The sequence below is a fragment of the Suillus clintonianus genome (assembly GCF_016758775.1).
Source record: "Suillus clintonianus strain FC179 chromosome Unknown DEU56scaffold_179, whole genome shotgun sequence".
Taxonomy (NCBI): Eukaryota; Fungi; Basidiomycota; class Agaricomycetes; order Boletales; family Suillaceae; genus Suillus; species Suillus clintonianus.
Window position 1 is genome coordinate 229 of NW_024539403.1, and position 17,742 is coordinate 17,970.

The 17,742-nt window shown below is 47.7% G+C and overlaps 6 protein-coding genes across 6 annotated transcripts; 3 read left to right on the forward strand and 3 right to left on the reverse strand.

Moving 5' to 3' along the window:
* Window positions 1-380: 380 nt before the first annotated feature.
* On the forward strand, window positions 381-1,912 carry DEU56DRAFT_985197 (uncharacterized protein; the record flags this gene model as incomplete). The annotated part of the gene is made up of 3 exons (XM_041360049.1): window positions 381-876; window positions 938-1,337; window positions 1,390-1,912. 3 exons carry the CDS (start codon window positions 381-383, stop codon window positions 1,910-1,912), a joined length of 1,419 nt encoding a protein of 472 aa, XP_041201278.1.
* An 815-nt stretch (window positions 1,913-2,727) lies between these two features.
* Window positions 2,728-4,915, reverse strand: DEU56DRAFT_192132 (MFS general substrate transporter). The gene is made up of 11 exons (XM_041344995.1): window positions 4,832-4,915; window positions 4,548-4,779; window positions 4,471-4,490; window positions 4,316-4,423; window positions 4,175-4,260; window positions 4,115-4,127; window positions 3,839-4,060; window positions 3,416-3,790; window positions 3,253-3,369; window positions 3,057-3,197; window positions 2,728-2,992 (listed from the first exon to the last, which is right to left on the reverse strand). The coding sequence occupies exons 2-11, from the start codon at window positions 4,728-4,730 to the stop codon at window positions 2,812-2,814; spliced, it is 1,446 nt and encodes a 481-aa protein (XP_041201279.1). The 5' UTR covers window positions 4,731-4,779; window positions 4,832-4,915; the 3' UTR covers window positions 2,728-2,811.
* Window positions 4,916-5,403: 488 nt separating this feature from the next.
* On the reverse strand, window positions 5,404-7,375 carry DEU56DRAFT_749137 (major facilitator superfamily domain-containing protein; the record flags this gene model as incomplete). Its single annotated transcript, XM_041349406.1, has 9 exons — window positions 5,404-5,755; window positions 5,806-6,024; window positions 6,083-6,232; window positions 6,282-6,432; window positions 6,484-6,687; window positions 6,744-6,857; window positions 6,910-7,017; window positions 7,067-7,097; window positions 7,148-7,375. The coding sequence occupies 9 exons, from the start codon at window positions 7,373-7,375 to the stop codon at window positions 5,404-5,406; spliced, it is 1,557 nt and encodes a 518-aa protein (XP_041201280.1).
* A 4,661-nt stretch (window positions 7,376-12,036) lies between these two features.
* DEU56DRAFT_842397 (HAD-like domain-containing protein) lies at window positions 12,037-13,159 on the reverse strand. Its single transcript, XM_041355032.1, has 7 exons — window positions 13,137-13,159; window positions 13,023-13,096; window positions 12,908-12,965; window positions 12,754-12,856; window positions 12,599-12,693; window positions 12,481-12,545; window positions 12,037-12,430 (listed from the first exon to the last, which is right to left on the reverse strand). The coding sequence occupies exons 3-7, from the start codon at window positions 12,917-12,919 to the stop codon at window positions 12,172-12,174; spliced, it is 534 nt and encodes a 177-aa protein (XP_041201281.1). The 5' UTR covers window positions 12,920-12,965; window positions 13,023-13,096; window positions 13,137-13,159; the 3' UTR covers window positions 12,037-12,171.
* A 981-nt stretch (window positions 13,160-14,140) lies between these two features.
* DEU56DRAFT_692748 (uncharacterized protein) lies at window positions 14,141-15,205 on the forward strand (the record flags this gene model as incomplete). Its single annotated transcript, XM_041347166.1, has 3 exons — window positions 14,141-14,509; window positions 14,621-14,773; window positions 14,825-15,205. Coding segments are annotated over 3 exons (903 nt in total), but the record flags the coding sequence as incomplete, so codon positions are not given.
* A 390-nt stretch (window positions 15,206-15,595) lies between these two features.
* Window positions 15,596-16,904, forward strand: DEU56DRAFT_874344 (uncharacterized protein; the record flags this gene model as incomplete). Its single annotated transcript, XM_041355947.1, has 3 exons — window positions 15,596-16,338; window positions 16,400-16,499; window positions 16,557-16,904. 3 exons carry the CDS (start codon window positions 15,596-15,598, stop codon window positions 16,902-16,904), a joined length of 1,191 nt encoding a protein of 396 aa, XP_041201283.1.
* Window positions 16,905-17,742: the final 838 nt, after the last annotated feature.

The following is a 17,742-nucleotide window of genomic DNA, read 5'->3' on the forward strand; positions in this document are numbered from 1 at the left end:
CTCCACTGATATATTAGCCCTATAGATTATAGACAACTGCGGACCTTAGGAATACATGTATCAGTATTGCCCTCTAATTGTAAGTACTTGATGTATTATTCTTACAGTATGGCCTGATAGTGAATGTGCGTGGATCATCGGAGATGTTTGGATGTATAGTTAAATCAAAAGACTCGGAGCTCTGAGCTTTTCCTGCAATCGGCACCATTTCATAAACAGTCCAACTCACGTTTCAACTCACGCGCACGTCTCGCACACGTTTTTCTTCTACCCGATCTCCCACCATGTTCACGTACTATACACCAGCCTGCTACACGCTCGCTCGCCACATATTCAACACACCGTTAAAGAGAGGAGCTTGATGAACTCTCAACTTCAACATGGCTATCTCACCCTTAACTATCCTGTTACTGTTACATATTCCATTTGTTTACGCCTCACTGCCAAGCCTCAATGGCACCAGCATCTCTGCACTCGATGCTAGCGAGTCCCCATCCTACGGTAATACCAGAACCTTGTGGGACATCATCTGGAGTTGCGCTGCAACTCTATTCGCATGCACATGGACTGCCATCCACCCAAACATCCCGGGTATGGAGGAGGGGAAATGGACTGTTTTCTCTCGTCGCCTAGGCATCATGATCATGGCGCTGATTCTCCCCGAACTCATGATCACCTGGGCCACATTGCAGTTTCGGAATGCTCGTGACACTGCAAAGAACTTCAATGATGCCTTTGGTGCCCAACTTCACCGGGCCTGCGGCGACGATCTCGATATAGAAGAGAGCACTTTATCTCTTAGTAACATTCCACAATCAGGTGGTCGGAGGGATAGTCCACACCTGAGCGCTGCCCATGCTGCAGGTCGCAATGGAGGTCGGTTACATTCTCGGACCTTTCGGTTAGCGGTGACTAATGTTTAACTGATGTCTCATAGGATGGACAACGACGCATGGATTTTTCGCATGGATGGGTGGATTCATGCTCTATGTTAATGGGAAGCCGCGAGCCACTCTTCGACCTGACGAACTTTGGCGCTTGGTTCATAAGGAATCCGTGGACGTACCCATAATCGTGGAGGCAGACATAGAAGATCGAAGCAAGGGCGATGCACTATCCAAAGGCATTGCCATTCTCCAGCTTGCGTGGTTTGTTCTCCAGCTTGTCGCCCGTTATGTCCAGAACCTTCCGATGACACTGCTTGAAATTGACACGCTGGCTGTAGCCGCCCTGACCAGCATTTCTTATGGATTTTGGTGGAAAAAGCCCAAGGATGTTAGGCGTCCTTATGCTGTTCATTGGAAAGCAACATCTCCGCCAAGCATATTAGCCTACGAGTATGTCGTCAACATTCATCCCCAAAATTATTCTCATTCACATGCATTATAGAAAGACAGATTCAATGTTTACCTGTGAAAACTGTCTCGATTACTGTTCTTCTTATCTCTATCCCGTTTTCAGTCTTATGGGCGCCGCAATGACCACTTCTCCCCGTGCCGTCCGAGAACGTCGGGTTCCATCTTTGGGTGGCTATGACGGTAATGACGATCATGATCGTAATCATATCATTACACTTTTCATCGGATGCTTCAGTGGCATGGTTTTTGGAGGAATACATTGTCTAGGCTGGAATAATTTGTTTCAGGGGCACACAGAGCAGATACTATGGCGTGCGGCTTCCCTTGTGATACTATCCGCACCGGTGTCTATTCTTTTGTCGTTTAGCTATGCCATCTGGGGGGAGTTCTCGGATGTTGGCACAGCTATCGCAATTGCCGCTGTACGCGCCAGCCTTTTCATATATATTGTTGCACGCATTACACTAGTCGTACTTTTATTGATGAGCTTACGATCGCTGCCTCCTGGTGTATACGATACAGTGGCTTGGACCAAGCTTGTTCCCCATTTGTAGTTTTCTTTTGCATACATCGCGGTCATGATTATGAACTTGCTGCCTCTTCATGGAATCACCAATTTAAAATGCGAGTTAAGCTCAGGTAACAAAGTAAAGCCATACTGCATGAGTGTGAAGGAACGGCGAACACGGTTCCAATATATGAATGTGACCACAACGCCGTCCATATAAGCTGCATGCAATCAAGGAGATCTGAGCATCGTATGTACATTTCTTCGCAAAGTCTGAAAGGGAGGAGGCTTGCAAGCAGCGGGGGCACTGCAGCGGAAAGTGCGGTTGGCAAGTGGGTCTCGCAGGATCTAGGTTGATAGAGCTCGATGCTCATCGACATCAGGCAATACGCGACATATTGATTCAGCGTGAACATGCATGGAAGCTGCAGGAGTGGTTAGAAGTCGTCTATGTCGTGCACGAATGCGTACGTATAAGTCATCTGATTCATCGAATCGGAACAGTCTCCCATAGTTAGACCAATCGACGAAAGTTGGTTGTTCCTTTGTATTCAAATTCATAGAAGCCTCACTCCGAACAAACGTGCCGGGACACTATATGCATCCCATGCCAGCGCACGTCAGGACGCCAGATATATTATGTCTGCTTGTATTTGGTCCACAAGAACAGAGAGCTTTTATATACATGGGCAAGTGATAACGGATAAGTCAAGGACTTACAGTACAGTACATACAAATCGTGGCACCCCAAACAAGGACCCCGGAAAAATATCGTAGCCCCCGCTGACGCGCCAGTTCCCGACTCTCTCTCGCTTATTTTGCGAGCTGTGAGGCAGATATACGCAGTACAAAGAACACAGTAGAGTACATGAGATGAAAGAAAGGGGAAATCAGTGAACGGAAAGGAAAGGAAACACGAGAGACGGACAGGAATCCTACATGCTACTATACTAGATATTTAAAGCTCTCGTTATCATCTCCATCCTGCTTCCACGCATTCTGTTCATTCAAACGTTTCAGATACATATACATCCCACCACCTATGCCCGTTGACACCCCAATTGCTGCAATGCAGACGGCATAGGAATACCGATATGTCGGGCCCCAGTGAGACTGCCAGACGTACCTATGAGATATGTGCAATTGTGGATGATGAGCGAGACTCGGAGACAAGATCAAATATCACTAACGATCCAGCAATATTTCCTGCTTGGGCCAGTGAATTAACCAAAGCAACAGCCACAGCTCGCTTCGCGGGTTCCCCAGTGAAAGTATTGTTGACCCAGCTCCAGAACACCATGTAACCGGCGTTGACTTGAGCCATCAGAAACCTGTACGCCTTTGAGTACAAGAGGCAGAGCTTTATAAGCACATGATGCCACTTACAGTGAAAGATAACGTGCAGCCGTGTTCATCGTGCACATAGATATGACGAATCCAAGGACTGTGACTGCATTAGAGGCAGCAAAGTAGATGTAACGCTTTTTCTTCTTATCAGAGTACCTGATTGTCCATGAGACACGACTATCGATAAAATTGGTTTACCTACCTCGAAAGAGCAAACGAACCTATTGTAGATAATACCCATGGAGGAGCGCAGAGCAACAGAGTTACAGTCGTGTTGTATCCCATTGTCGCGCTGAGGGTCGGGAAGTAAGCGAAGAATGACTGGCCTAAAAGCTGGGCAATGTATGCAGCTACAAATGCCCACACCTTCCCATCAGACAAAGCATCCCACAGTCCTTGCATGCTCGTCCTTTCCCTTACCCCAGCCCTACCTTGACCATCTTCCACAAGGCGAGACACAGCAAGTTCTCTTTCCTCCGGAGTGAGCCATTTCGTGTTGTGTGGGAAATCGGGGAGTATGAACAGCGCGCAAATTGCAACAAACATCGTAATGCCCCCCTCGATAAAGAATAACCACCTAGAGATCATTCAACATAATTGGGCGAGACAGACGACAATTTCTCACCTCCATGCAGCATGACCAAGTTTCCCCTGCATGGTTTGAAGTATACCAGACGCAATCAGGGATCCGAAAGCATTGCTGATCGGGATTCCACAGGAAACGACAGTTACTCTCAAAGCAAGCTCGTCTCGTTTGTACCACTGAGATACAAGAAATAAACTTCCAGGGTAAAAAGGACCCTCCGCAAAGCCAAGAAAGAAACGGGCGAGAACAGCCCCCGTAAAACTTGTGTCGAGCTGTCAGAAACTACATAGCATTATGGGAGGCGAGAAGATATACTTTGTTGTGGTCCCTGGGTACCATTAGTATTCATTTCGTGAAAGATCGATGTCGACAAACCTGTTAATGCCGATATCGCACCCCATACCAACATACAAGATGGAAGAAAGATAGAAGGTCTCCCCAGCCAGTACAGAAACATATTTCTGAAAGAAAAACAGGCGTCAGTTGATTTATCCCCTGATAATGGACACAACTCACGCTGGCACTTGCATCGTGGTGTATCCGACGAATAGGATCGACAAGACCGTGGCGTATTGTTGCCCCTGCAGGTGCAGATCCTGCTCAAAACCTTGTAACCGAGCATTGCTGTTGATGTCGTGAGATTAAAACAAGTATGATAATGCGTCACACACGAAATGTTCGTTCTGTCGATCTAGTTATGGATGCACAGTTACTAAGCGATGTCATACCAACTTGAAATCGAGCTCACGTAGTTGAGAGTATAGATCACCACGATTATCGACATGCGCAAATCGAGCTTCTTGACTAATCTTCGTTCAAGATCTTCGCGAGTACTAGCATACGCCTCATGACGGGGTAAGCTGGAGGGCACCTCGAAGTCGCCGATCGCGCTCGTGATATCACCCATCTTTGTGTCGTTGTGAGTAGACATCGATCCAAAAGATATGCACGCAACTAGAAGGCCTGGAAAAGGCTACCATCTTTTATCTCCCCAAGTCAGACCAATAGAAGATACGTTCATCATAGCCGTACCTGAGTTTTAATCTGTCTGATACCTACAAGAGTCAGGTGAGAGGGGTTGGAAGGCCTTAGGCAGTGTGGTGGAGATGATCTTGTTGCGAGGGGGAGCCAAAGGATGTCATATCTGACGAGATGAAACACCTTCGTGATCCCTGACTGTGAAATCAATTGGCGACTGGACGGCCCGATAGACATTCGGTGCAGACTGGCGGAACCGGCATCGGGAACCAGTGGTAATATTCCCTGGGCTGTAGTAGCAGGCCGCTGAAATGCCGACTGCATGAAGTACTTCCACATTTATCTACCCGCAGATCCGAGTCTTCCTGCACGAACGTGTATATTGATTACGTCAATTGAAGCGCACGCGCAAAAGATCTATACTTACATAACAGAAGTCAGACATGCAAGCATGCAGTAAGTAATATATATAACAGCAATAACAGAACAATTTCCCACTCACGTCAACCTGATCTCTATGTAAGTACATTAGAGGTCGTCAAACTTTCATCCAGGACTAAGAGGGTAGTGGTGTGTAAGTAACCGATATAAACAAACCGGTCGCCAAAAGAAATAGACACTTTAGTTTACTTCGGAAGTTCGGGCATGGTGATTACGTCCGCCTCAACAGACTTGTCGTCACTGTGGGTGATGTGTTGTGTAGGGGGGCCGTCGTGCGTCGGTTGGGGCTTGTGATCTGTGCTGCGGTCGTAAAAGATCGATATCGAGATGAATTGAAGAGCGACAACTCCAATGACGAACCAAAACGTCGCAGCTCGTCCGGCGTACTCATGCGAACCCCCATGGTTGGCCTCTACGGACGTCTCTATTGCGCTCATAGCAGCAAGACCTATTCCTGATCCAAATTGAAGCGCGCCGTTATAGATGGCACCAACTGTGCCAGCCTTGGATGAAGGCGCAGCTTGGAAAATAGCAATGCTGTGGGATAATTAACAGTGTTCAGAAAACCACGGTGATTTGGAATTTACTTCGAATGTGTAAAAGTCATCATGATTCCTGCGCTGCCTAGTGAAAATGCTGGGAACACATACAGCCAATAATTCTCGGACTTCCCCCCGCCGAGCGCGAGCAATAGGGTGGCGGTCATGCACAATGATAGACCAGTGAGAATAATCCACTTAGGACTGAAGATGCGAGAAAGTGATCCTGTGAAACTCGTAGCGAAGGCTACGATGCCAATCGGCGCCCTAGTGAGCAAAGATGTTCTTAATGATCGGCGACGTGGAGTGATAACGAAGGCCTTACATGTGGACAGCCGACGATATTACCGACCACTTAAACACGTTTTGCCACATGATGCTAAACGTGAACATCACTGCATTCCACCAGAAGGAGGGCAAGAGTGCAACGGCGAACAGAACGGAGAAGTTGTGGTAAAACCACGTCTGGGGTGGTCTGGTACAAGATCAGCCAATGATTAGTACTAGAATTCCCGATGACATACATTGCAGCTTCGTTCACAGGCAAGAGTGTTTCCCAGTAGAAAAACCCAACCACCATTAAAATCGAAACGATCAGGAGGACCAACACCATCGGGGATTTCCAACCAACAGTCGAACCGGATGTTACGGCGAAGATGAACAAGATGAAAGCAACTATCAGGGCCCGTGAGTGATGCAAAGAGGATTACGCCGCAACATTTGTACCAGTTAGAATGACTATGCCAACCAAATCAAGAGTTTTCCATTTCGCCTTTTCAGGATCAAAACTGCCTACAGTCTCTCCAATTTGTGACGGAATGATGAAAAAACAGACCAGAGCCACCGGAGAAGCCACGCAGGTTACAAACCAGAAGACCCAATGGTAAGAAGCCCATTGGACGAATATTGCGCCGACCAAGACACCACCCACTATGTAAAGGAGCTGTGAAGCCTAACTTGCAAGATTAGATATGCGGGATGCTCACTGTTGGCGACCGCACCGCAGCCTGCGAAGAACCCTACTGCCCGAGCTTGTTCGAGCGGATCGGGAAATACCTTGACCAGGAGTTTTAGGGCGGAGGGGATCGTCATTGCAGAAGCTAAGAAGCGCTCTTCGTCAGCAAGAACCAGCACAGCAGCGAGAATGGTCACCTATTCCAGTCATTGCTCTGAGAACAAGGATCGGAATTGTGGTGTCAACAAATCCGGCACACAGCGAGAGGATGCCAAGACCGGACACTCCTCCGATGAACACAGTTTCTGCGTGCCATTTAGCATGAATGTTTAATAAGGGCAGCATAGCGCTGACTTGGGTTGTATACGTCGCTGAGACGGCCACTCTAAAACAATGTATTGAAGTACAAGTGAGAGTTAACGGAGGAGCACGCACAATAAGCAGGAATGATGAAAAAGTTAATCGGAACGCACTAATCACCCAAGTGGATTGAGCTTCGTTCATACCCATGGATGCCTCGAGTGTAGGGATCGCAGACAAGAGAGCTGTTGTACTGAAGGTATCCATAAACTGAGCAAGACAACACATGACTAGCAAAACGAGTTTGCGGGGAAGAGAAAGTCTTTTGGGTTCATCATCTTCCAGGGAGAGGGGCGACGACATCATCCTGAAAAACCATGGACAATACTGAAAATTTCAGGCAAGATATTATATTCAGGAGGTCAGGAACGCACCAGCAGGCGAATGGCTGATATGAAATTGGTTGGAACGTAGTAGTATCTTGATGACCAACTAATTGAGTCAGAATCCCGAAGTACATCGTAGCCACGACTCACCGACTCACTGTAATCTCAACTTCGGGCGGACCCAGAGACCCTAGATATCAGTCATTGGGTGATCAAGAAGTTTGAAAACAATTTGAAGTGGGATCTTGCATAAATCATTCCATTGCCACCTCGGAGCTCAACTCCCTTGAGTTTTTACCCTGGGGGCGAGGGCAAGATGTACCGTTGCGTGGGCAGAAGCTGTACTTTTGAGGTATGATGCATGTCAGAGGAAGAGCGTTATGCCTCGTATGGAAGCGCACTGAGCGTTGGCAATGAGATTATGATGACGTGTATCTGGCCATAGGCTACGGGGACCAGCAGCTGGAAGGAATAACTGTCTTCCTTCTACTATTAGGTTCTGCCTACGGGACTAGAAGATCAGTGACATTTGTTAAGATATTTTGAAATGAAACCTTAGTAACAGTTCGTCCAACTGGTTAATCTTACACTTCGTGGCGCTATCGACTCCTATTCCCAATCCTTCTGTCAGACAAATTCCACCCTTATCCGAAAGTTATCGGGACAAATTTGGTGTCAACGCTCGTGTTTGGCAACTCAGCGTTGCGGAGGCATTCAAGGGGCTTAGGGGACCGAGACGTCCTTCAGCCAGCAGGCATTGGAACGAGCAAAACACCGGGGATCTGGATGCCATTGCTGTTCCAGCAAGGTGAGATTCAAATAACCATCGCCCCACTTAACATGCTAGGGAACAAAATCACTTGATGGGGCTGGTGTAGGAATAGCAATCAATGGCGGAACTGCTACACCTACGAACTTCTTGGTGAGTGCTGTGACTCACAGGCGAGATTTACCATACCTATTAATGTCGAAGGCCATTGGGTTCTAAGGTATGACGCAATCACTGTTAAAGAAGCAGCCCCGATTGTGTCCCCAAGCGGCCGCTGAATTGAATACCGATGACGATATGCGAGACCCCGCTAATCAAAATCCAAGACCGGGTATGATCTTAGCCAGTCGGGCTCCAACAAGGCGAAGTAAAACAATGTGTATCCAGTCGCATAAGCCGCAGGTAGCTCGGAAATGGCCTTGTATACAGATATAGTGGGGGCTGGCAAATGGTTGACCTTCGGGCTTCAACCAGGGACGTCTCAGAGCCCAATCTGAACATGTCTTTATTTCCGCGGCGCGTGAAGGATGGATTTGTCGGTCATTCGCAGCAGCTTCGTATTTCAAAGACCTGGGCCAGTGCATGTCGCCAACTTGACCAATTATCATAAGCATGGATTCGATCATTTAAACTGGTTCCCTTAGACCGCCCTGCAATCAACAATTTCACCGAGTCAAATTCGGAGTCATCAAAACAGCGGCACTGTGAATGAGGGAGCCACCATGCATCACTCACAGTGACCCACATGCTTCTAAGTAGAATCATACTCCGCACCTTTTCCCCAACGTTTAAGTTATTGTATATTTTGGGTTTCTTCCGTATGATGTAAACCCTGTAGAGGATGGTGTCTTTTCCTATGAGAGCTCAGAAGCGACAGATTCTCTGTCTTCCTGAAGAATCCATGGAAGAAGGTAGAAGAGACTGCAGTGATTATAAGCACACCGTACTCCAGGGGGGCGTGAACTTTGAAGTTTTAAATTTCGAACTCTGCGGTGTTAGTAAGCTACTGCCCGTCTGCGTCAAATTACGCAATGATCACGTGCCTATACCACATACATAAAAATTATAAACCCTCTAGACTATGATCACTCGGAGATTCAGAAGTGGCAGCATTTCTGTCCCGAGTTCGATAGAGCATTCCAAGGAGGAAGGAAAGAGGAAGGTAATGGGCGTGAATTTAATGACCGCTTAACGGGTTCATGATGTCCTGCTTAAACGCTGTGCATCTTTGGTGCATCGCATACTTATCTCCGGCTTCAAATAAGATTAATGAGATTTTGCGTCGGACATGTAACATTTCTTGCCGAGGTCTCATCCAAATCATCACCTCGTTGGTCTAATAAGTCTACTGCAGACAGTAGGTAGGTCACTTACGGCATTCAGCCACGTTGGTCGGCTTGGATATTCCCGTCGTCTCGAGCAGTTCTTTCCTACGTTCCACATTCTAGAACCACGACGTATCAGATCAAGCATGATGTGATTACCAGTTCTGTTGGCGCGTTGTAAGATCGATCCCATGGCTTGTTCCGGACGTGCCGAACCTCATTTTCCTCAAGCACGCTGACGCCATGATTTAAATCCCGTCAAAAAAGCCACAACAACGAACCAAGTATTTTTGCTAGAGTGCTGGTCCTAACTGACGGTGTGCTCTATAGTTGAATGGTCTTGTCGGATGAGATAGGGAGCCATCAGAAGAGATGGCAAGCGAGCAGATCCCCGGTGTAAGGATGATCGACCTATGCTCCTTTAGACGAATTTCAGCACCCGACGGCGCTGTTGTATGATGCGTAGACTATTTTCTTGCTGTCAAGCAACTGGCACGTAACGCTTCTAACCCACTAGTTAGGAGCGTTGATCAGCGTTTACGGTACGCCAAACCGTGGCACCGTAATGTACGGTCCACCGATCTAGATGCAAATTTTAGGGCTGAATCTGAAGATCTGATATTCGCCTGATTACAATGACCCTTCTCCACATTCCACATATAACAATCGTTGCATCAGCCAAGCCGCTTGCGAGTTTTGCCGTTGGTGGAGAAGCACACCGAATTCATTCAGCCTATACACTTCACCAGCCAACCGAGTAGCACGTACTTATTTGTATTCGAAATCCCAAACGACATCATGGGCAGGGCAGGGTAGCGGAGATCTGTATCACGTCCACCATTCACGATTTGTCTGTCGTCCTGCGAGACGGCGACTGTTCGCACCCCGGTCTGGTATCCATTGAATGATCATCCTACCCAATGCTGCTTTCCGCATATCCCACGTTCGTGAGGTGAACGTTTGAACTAGTCGACTATCTTTGAAGAAAGTGGGAGCACATACTCTGCGCTGACGCCAGCCGCCGCCCTCTCAAAATGAGATATACATATCTTGGTGGGTCACCAGCGAGGTCACCACGTCCGCCTGATACCTGGGGGTGTACCGTATATCCTATGTATCAGGCGCCCTAGATATGTGACTTTGACCTAAATAGAGAGATGGATGATCATTAGAATTTCAATTTAACTAGGAGCGCACGTTCGATATATTCTTGCTTCTTGCGTTGTGAATCTTGTGTGAGGAACGTTTGAACTGTTACATAGGGTACGGTTGAAAAATCGTCACGACTTTTCAATAGCTGTTTATAAACAGATCTAGACCGCCTCGGACCATTTATCAACAGCGTGAATATAGTTTTCACGGTGAAAAATTGTGAAAATTTAGAAATTCCAGTTGGTCACCCTCTTTTTCGACACTGGCACAATATTGTCCTGGGCCACTCGAACATTCTGGGAGCCGACGACAGGTACCGCATCTGTAAACCAGAAATTTGTCCACAGATATGGTAATTTCTGGCAGTTTCCCACAGCCACCCAAAGTGGTGACAGTGCTCACAGAATGTACAAGTCGCTAGGGCTGGCCACCGTAACCGTATACGGTTACGACCGTACAAGTTACGGTGGCCTTACGGGTACCACCCGTATCGTACCGTATGACATACGGCTTGCTGAAAACCCTCGACGGTACGGCACGGGTCACTTTACGGGTATAAGGACAGCTATACGGACATACGGGAGACGAAAAAAATAGAGTTATCGTGCCGACTGAATAAGTCTCCGAGCAGAGCAAATCAACACGATCCTTCAACTCACTTTGTAGTGTCGCCGACTCAGCAACTCTTGCACCTACACACCTAGCCGTGCCACAACTGCTGGAATCCCAATCGTCCACCGCGAGCATCGCCGAGACGGCCGACAAACAGATACCCAATGACGACTAGAACGTCCGAGCGCAAGGGTAACGGGCCAAGATAACGTAGTATACTCACCTGTTAGTACACGTTTCATCAATGCGCTCGGGTAACAAGGTGAAGCCGTACTGCATGATTATGAAGGAACGACAAACATGGTTCCAATATATGAATGCGACCAAAACGTCGTCCAGATCTGCATGCAGTCGAAGAGATTTGAGCATCTTAAGTACATTTTTTCGCAAAGTCCCTCAGCGCGCCACAGCCATCATGAAAGGGAGGAGGCTTACAGGCAGTGCCGCAGTGAAGATATTGTGGCGGAACATAGGATTGTCAATGGCAAGTGGCTCTCGGGCCCAGGATCCAGGTTGATGGAGCTCGGTGCTCATCAACATCCGGGAATCCGCGACACATTGGTCCAGCGTGAACATGCATAGAAGCCGCAGGTGTGGCTGAAAGTCGTCTAGGTTGTGCCCGAATGCGTACGTATAAGTCATCCGATTCATCGAGTCAGGACAGTCTCCCATAGCTAGACCAATCGACGAAAGTTGGTCGTTCCTTTGTATTCGAATTCAGGATCATTCCCTGAAATGAACTCACCCCAAACGAACGTGCTGGACATTACATGCATCCCATGCCAGCGCACGTCGGGACGCCAGAAATATTATGGCTGCTTGTATTTGGTCCACAAGAACAGAGAGCTTTCATATACATGGGCAAGTGATAACGGATACGTCAAGGACTTACAAAGTATATACAAATCGCAGGCTTCAACTTTGTCGAGCTTCGCCCATCAGCCTCGCCAGCTCGTGAAAATCTTTAACCACAAGATCCACTTCACCACCGTCCTTCTTGCTACGCATACTCTCCCTTACTTCACGCGAATCTTCAGTAGGTCGTGGTACGTATATCGTCTTGAAACCGACGCTGGCGGCAGCAAGGAGGTCTAACCTGTGCGCAGCAACCATTGCTATCTTGTGAGGAGGTAAAGAAAGGTGGTATGCTGCTGATAGATAGACCAGTTTATTACTGCTCGGGTATTAGTGTGCGAGACAATCAAAGTGGTGATGGAGACATACGGCTTGTAGGATCCGAAATTTTCCGACGAGAAGATACCATCCCAGGGAACGCCTTGGTTCTTTGCCTGTAACGTTGATTAGAAAAGATATTTGGTGCGTACTTTGGCATCTCAATTACCAGGTCAAGAAGCAATCTGAAGTTTCCATTTGATAGAGCAAGGATATTGACATGACGTTTGAGTTCCGTCAGGCCAGGGATGGTGTCCTGGTACACTTTTAAGATTAATGGTTTAGTACTGAGATATTTCTCTAAACATTTCTAAACATTCGTACCGTCCAAGTTGTGCCAAATCATTGTAAGCTCTTTACGATCGGTATCCCCCCAGACTTCTGCAAGATGAGACCACCGTGGTGTGGTGAGCATATCATCCAGGATCTGCGGTGCCGTTAGACGCAAGTCGTTTATATGGTGAGTACAACTACTCACTTGTCGATGCATAATGTCTGCGTTAAAAGTACCCTCCTCGCCCTGGGTGACTCTTTTGCTATATGAACGTGCACGTCATGATCCGGAAGCCAAGATCAAATAGCAATGAACTTGCATATATGCATAATATCCGGCTCTCCATTCTTGTGCAAAATCGACTGCGCCCTGCGAGCCTAATGTATGCTAGCACTGTGAGAGTATTTACGAGACTGTGGAGCCTGCTACTTACCTTCGAGAAGCAATCCCTTGCTAAGGCGGGCTACTTGCCGAGTGACTGTACTGTGCCAGTTAAGGACGGTACCGAATACGTCGAACAAGCAGGTGTCTATTTCGCAGAGGTCGAGGTGTTCGGTGCTTGTCATGGTCGTTGGGGAGGATGAGTTCCGGGAGCCGGATCAGTTGGAGTCAATGTCGAGTCACATGCCAGTGGCCGTGCATCATTCTACACGCGTAGGTGCATGTGAATAAGAAAGCCTTCAAGCTACCCATCAAACTAGCGCGTCGAGTCTGGATGCGACGTCATTGTTCTCAACAGAAGGTCACATACCAGACAGTCCAGAGTCCAGACTCGACGGCTAGCTAAGTATGATCAGTCCACCGCTGGATCGGTGTGGAAGTTGTAGCGTATGTTGAAAAGTGCGCGGGATCATGGTAGCGGTGGTGGTGGTGGTGGTGGTGGTGGTGGTATCTCCTGGACCATTCGCAGTGCAAAATCTGTCGTCATCATATATTGCACAAGAAGGGGGACACTGATCATGATCGATCGATGATGAGTTGATTTTAGAAGCAAATATGGTGAGAAGTTTTCGGGAACTGCCGATTTCTCATTAATGGTTTGGACATTTAGCAAATCTGCTGGCTGTACAGACTCCAACCCATTCACTCGTGGGGAGAAGTCCTCTCGATCCTAGAGCAGCCACGTTACAAATAAAACATAACATTAGTAATCATAATATAGCCGAAATTTTGGAGGACAACTCCCCACAGAGCGACTGGTAAAACTTGTTGTGGCGCGATAGTAAGGTCTTGTTTGTCCCGCCCAAAAAAAATCAACCTGCCGCCTATCTCACGTATGTGTCAGCCTGTGTCCCGCCCTCCCGCCCCGCCACTTCCATATATGGGTACTACGTACACACACACACTGAACATGTAACGGAGCAGGCTGTATTACAATTAATAGTGTAGTATCCTTAGTACAAGACAATGAAAATACTTCTGTACCCCCGTTGCACAATGTCCGCCAATCCTCCAGCTAGCGCCGTGAACACGATCCTTCAACTTATGCTGGCAAACGAAGTTTCACTCTGGGATCTCACGAAAATGGTGTTGTCAACACCACGGCCGAACTATCAACCAATAAAGGACTCACTTCGGCAGCATGCGGTTGAGATTTGCTGTCTGCTCTTCTCGTCGGTTGGATGTCGTGAGATCGTGTTTAGCTGGGCTTTTGAAATAGTTGTCGAGGTTCTGTGTGAAGAAATAGTTGATCTATCGAGCGAGTGCAACGGCCTGCACTTCAAAGCGTCAAAAACGACGTCTACACAACTTGAAGATTCGTTTATGCGCACACTTGCGCTAAAAATCAAAAAAGTCGCACCAAATGTATTCAAGATGTTGCTCGCTCTGCTGGATGCAAACCCGGGGCGCAGGCGAAAATTCTCGGTGGCGGACATTACAGAAATGTTGCGAGAATACGAGGAAGGTGTACACGAGGACGAGGAGATGGACCTTGGTGAATTTGGGGGGGACGACTCTGCCGTGATTAACGAGTCAGATTCCAACAAAAGGAGGCACGAGAATGACGAAGGGAAAGCACGGAAACGGCAACGACGAGCTGGAGAAAGGAATGCAGCACTAATGATAATAGTGCGTGAGTTCTCAAACAACAATGTGCAGATCTGAGCTGACTTACCGAAGAAAACAGTGATCTGCGCGTGCATCTTTGCGCAGAACTCAAACGAGCGCTGCAACACACTGCAGTGCATCTTCGGCATCTTTCTGCACTCATCTGGCGTACCGCAGAGAGTTATAGATGTACTTGCACATGCTGGCTTCTCTATCAGCACGCAATCCATTACGACAGCCGTAAAATCCCTGTCAAAAGAAGCGGGCGTTCAAATCAAACGAGCAGTGCAGACACTGACAACAGCACTTGCCTATGACAACTTCGACATCGATTTTAAGACCGCACAGCCAACAATCGAGCATCAATCCCAATTCGTCAGTTCAACTTCTGCAACCGCAATACCATTGTATGGTGTTGATGACCCCGCTGTCCTTCGCTGCTCGCAGGAGATACGACAGCGTGAATTGAGCGGTGCGGTAAGGGCATCCCTAGCTGCTGGAAAACTCACAGCGAAGGATTTGCGCATTTTTCATCAAGAACATTCTTACGGAATGGCCTTACCAGGACAACGAATATCTCCACGCGAGGAAAACTTCGCCTGGCACGTTCGCGACATCCTGCTCAACCACGGTGAGCATTTCGACTTCCTAAAACATCAGAATGGCAATCCAGCCATTGTTAACGCCATCCCGCTGCACAAAACGACACAAATACCTTGCCGAGCGATGCCCATTAAACAATCAACGACCGATGGAAACATTGAGGTGATGGACAGCCTTTTGAGACAGGGCGGAATCGGGGAGTGCGAAGACGTCAATTTTGATCCGCAGTACGATGTTGATATGTCTGAGCACGTCCTCCTTGTCCATGGAGATCTTTTGACAAAGGAACGGTTAGATGCGATTGTCAAATCACGACGCATCGAGGACACACCAAAACGCCGCTTTCAACACGTAGTATTCGTTCCTGGTCTCTTCCATTTCAAAATGGCGTGTGCTGATGCGCTGTGGCGGACGTGGATACAACCACAAGCTGGTCGAACGTGGATACAACCACAAGCTGGTCGAACAGATGTCAATAGCCTATGGCAGCATGTTGGGATCTTGAGGCCACGCGAAACCGGGAAATTCGCGTCGAAACCGGGCTTTCGAAGGATGCATGACGTGATCCATCACGATCTCTGGGCGTCGATACTCGACTGTTGGCTGGTTGAGGCTCAAACAAGAAACAGTACATGGGACTCACTCGAAGTGTTTGCAAAATATCCACCAACATGGGAGCTAATTGTTGAGATGTCAGAGTGTATTGTCAACAAGTACGTTACCAATACAACGATACTCATGCACCTGCGCCAACAACCCACACAAGAGCGCGACCAGCGATTTGAAAACCAGGTGCTCCGTAACCGCGACGAACTACTCTACGTTGACCTCTGTCATGCGTTGAACAGCGGGGACATCGGACGAGTCGAGGCCTCTTTCTTATCGTGGATCTACATATTCAAGGCAACAAAAAAGCATAAATATGCTTATCATACAGCGCGCTTTATGGTACAAATGCGATACGTTTATCCCGAGGACCTACAGTGCGTATGATTCTGTCAGAGTATGTTGCACATTAACAAAATATAAATATAATACCTATAGACGAATAATCCGGCTGAATTGGCTTTGCAACCCCACAGGAAAGGCGTTCAAATTTCGACCTGTGGACTGGCTTGTGGAGCGGAACAATCTGTATACAAAGGTTCGAGGTTTTCGTCAGCAAACTAAAGTAGAACACAGCTTGACAGAACATTGGTAGGTCATTTTTGCGGGGACAGGATCAAATCACACGCTTCAACACATCATCAACGAGTCCCCTCTGATTGAGCTTTATCGGGAGTGCCACGTCATGATTGAGAACGGATTCCATCTGAAAAACCGCACCATGAAGCATGCGCCGCCAGATATGACGAAGACACTACAAAAACTGCGTGATGAAATACAAAGCCACTCACCACATAAATTCGTTGCTGGAAGACGTGCTGATTATCGAGTGGAGGATGAGATTGTTGAAGGGATGACCATGTTGATGCGGGACAAGGAAGCGTTAATGGATTGTGATGGAGAGGTGGATGTAATGGGGCCTGAGGACGTCATTGATTATTGACGCTACTGCTAGTAGCACCACTAGGGACCGTGTTTTCTTGATCGATGTTGGAATTGGAACCAGCCCCGCGCATTGGACAAAGACGGTTCCTTGCTGTCGACAGGAACTCAATTGCGATCGGTGCAGAACAACAGTGGACATACCATTATGGCCGACTTGCTTGCATTTGGAACACACTGTTGCTTTGCGTGGTTTCTTGAGCGTCGTGTTGCTACGGACGCTTGTAGAGAGGACTGATGGGTCAAGCGCTGCTTGGGGTAATGTATTGGTGAGTTGAATGTTGGGTTGTGGTGCTGGTACAACGGCTGGGGGAGGATAGTGGTTGCGAACCAAAACCAAGACATTTTCGCCATACTCGTCCGCGTAGCACCAATCCGTTAAGTCTCGGAGGGCAGAAACATCAGATAGCTTTGAGTGGTGGGAGAGATCAATGATCCGTGTTAAGATCGGATCAGGAAGAATAAGGGCAGGACCAAAAAACGGATCGTTTATCCCCAAATCAACAAGCAGCTTCTGGCGCCAGACATTGAGGTCGTTCCGTAGTGCATAGTCCCTTGCGTCCATCTCGTATGCAGCAAGCTTGGTTTTCCGTTTTCGCTTTGGCTTTACTGGAGGAGAGGTGTAGAAAAGTAAGAATGCGTGGGGAGTGCAAACGTCACAACAGAACCGTGGCTTCATTGTGCGCTTCTCGCATCTCGTACAACAATAACCATTGTCATCATCTTATGTTATAGAATCATCAGGAACAGCCATCACATCAGAACACAACAAGACTCACCAATCAAATTATTCCCAAAGTACTCATCTGTTATTCTGCGCCTACAGATCGTTCGATTTT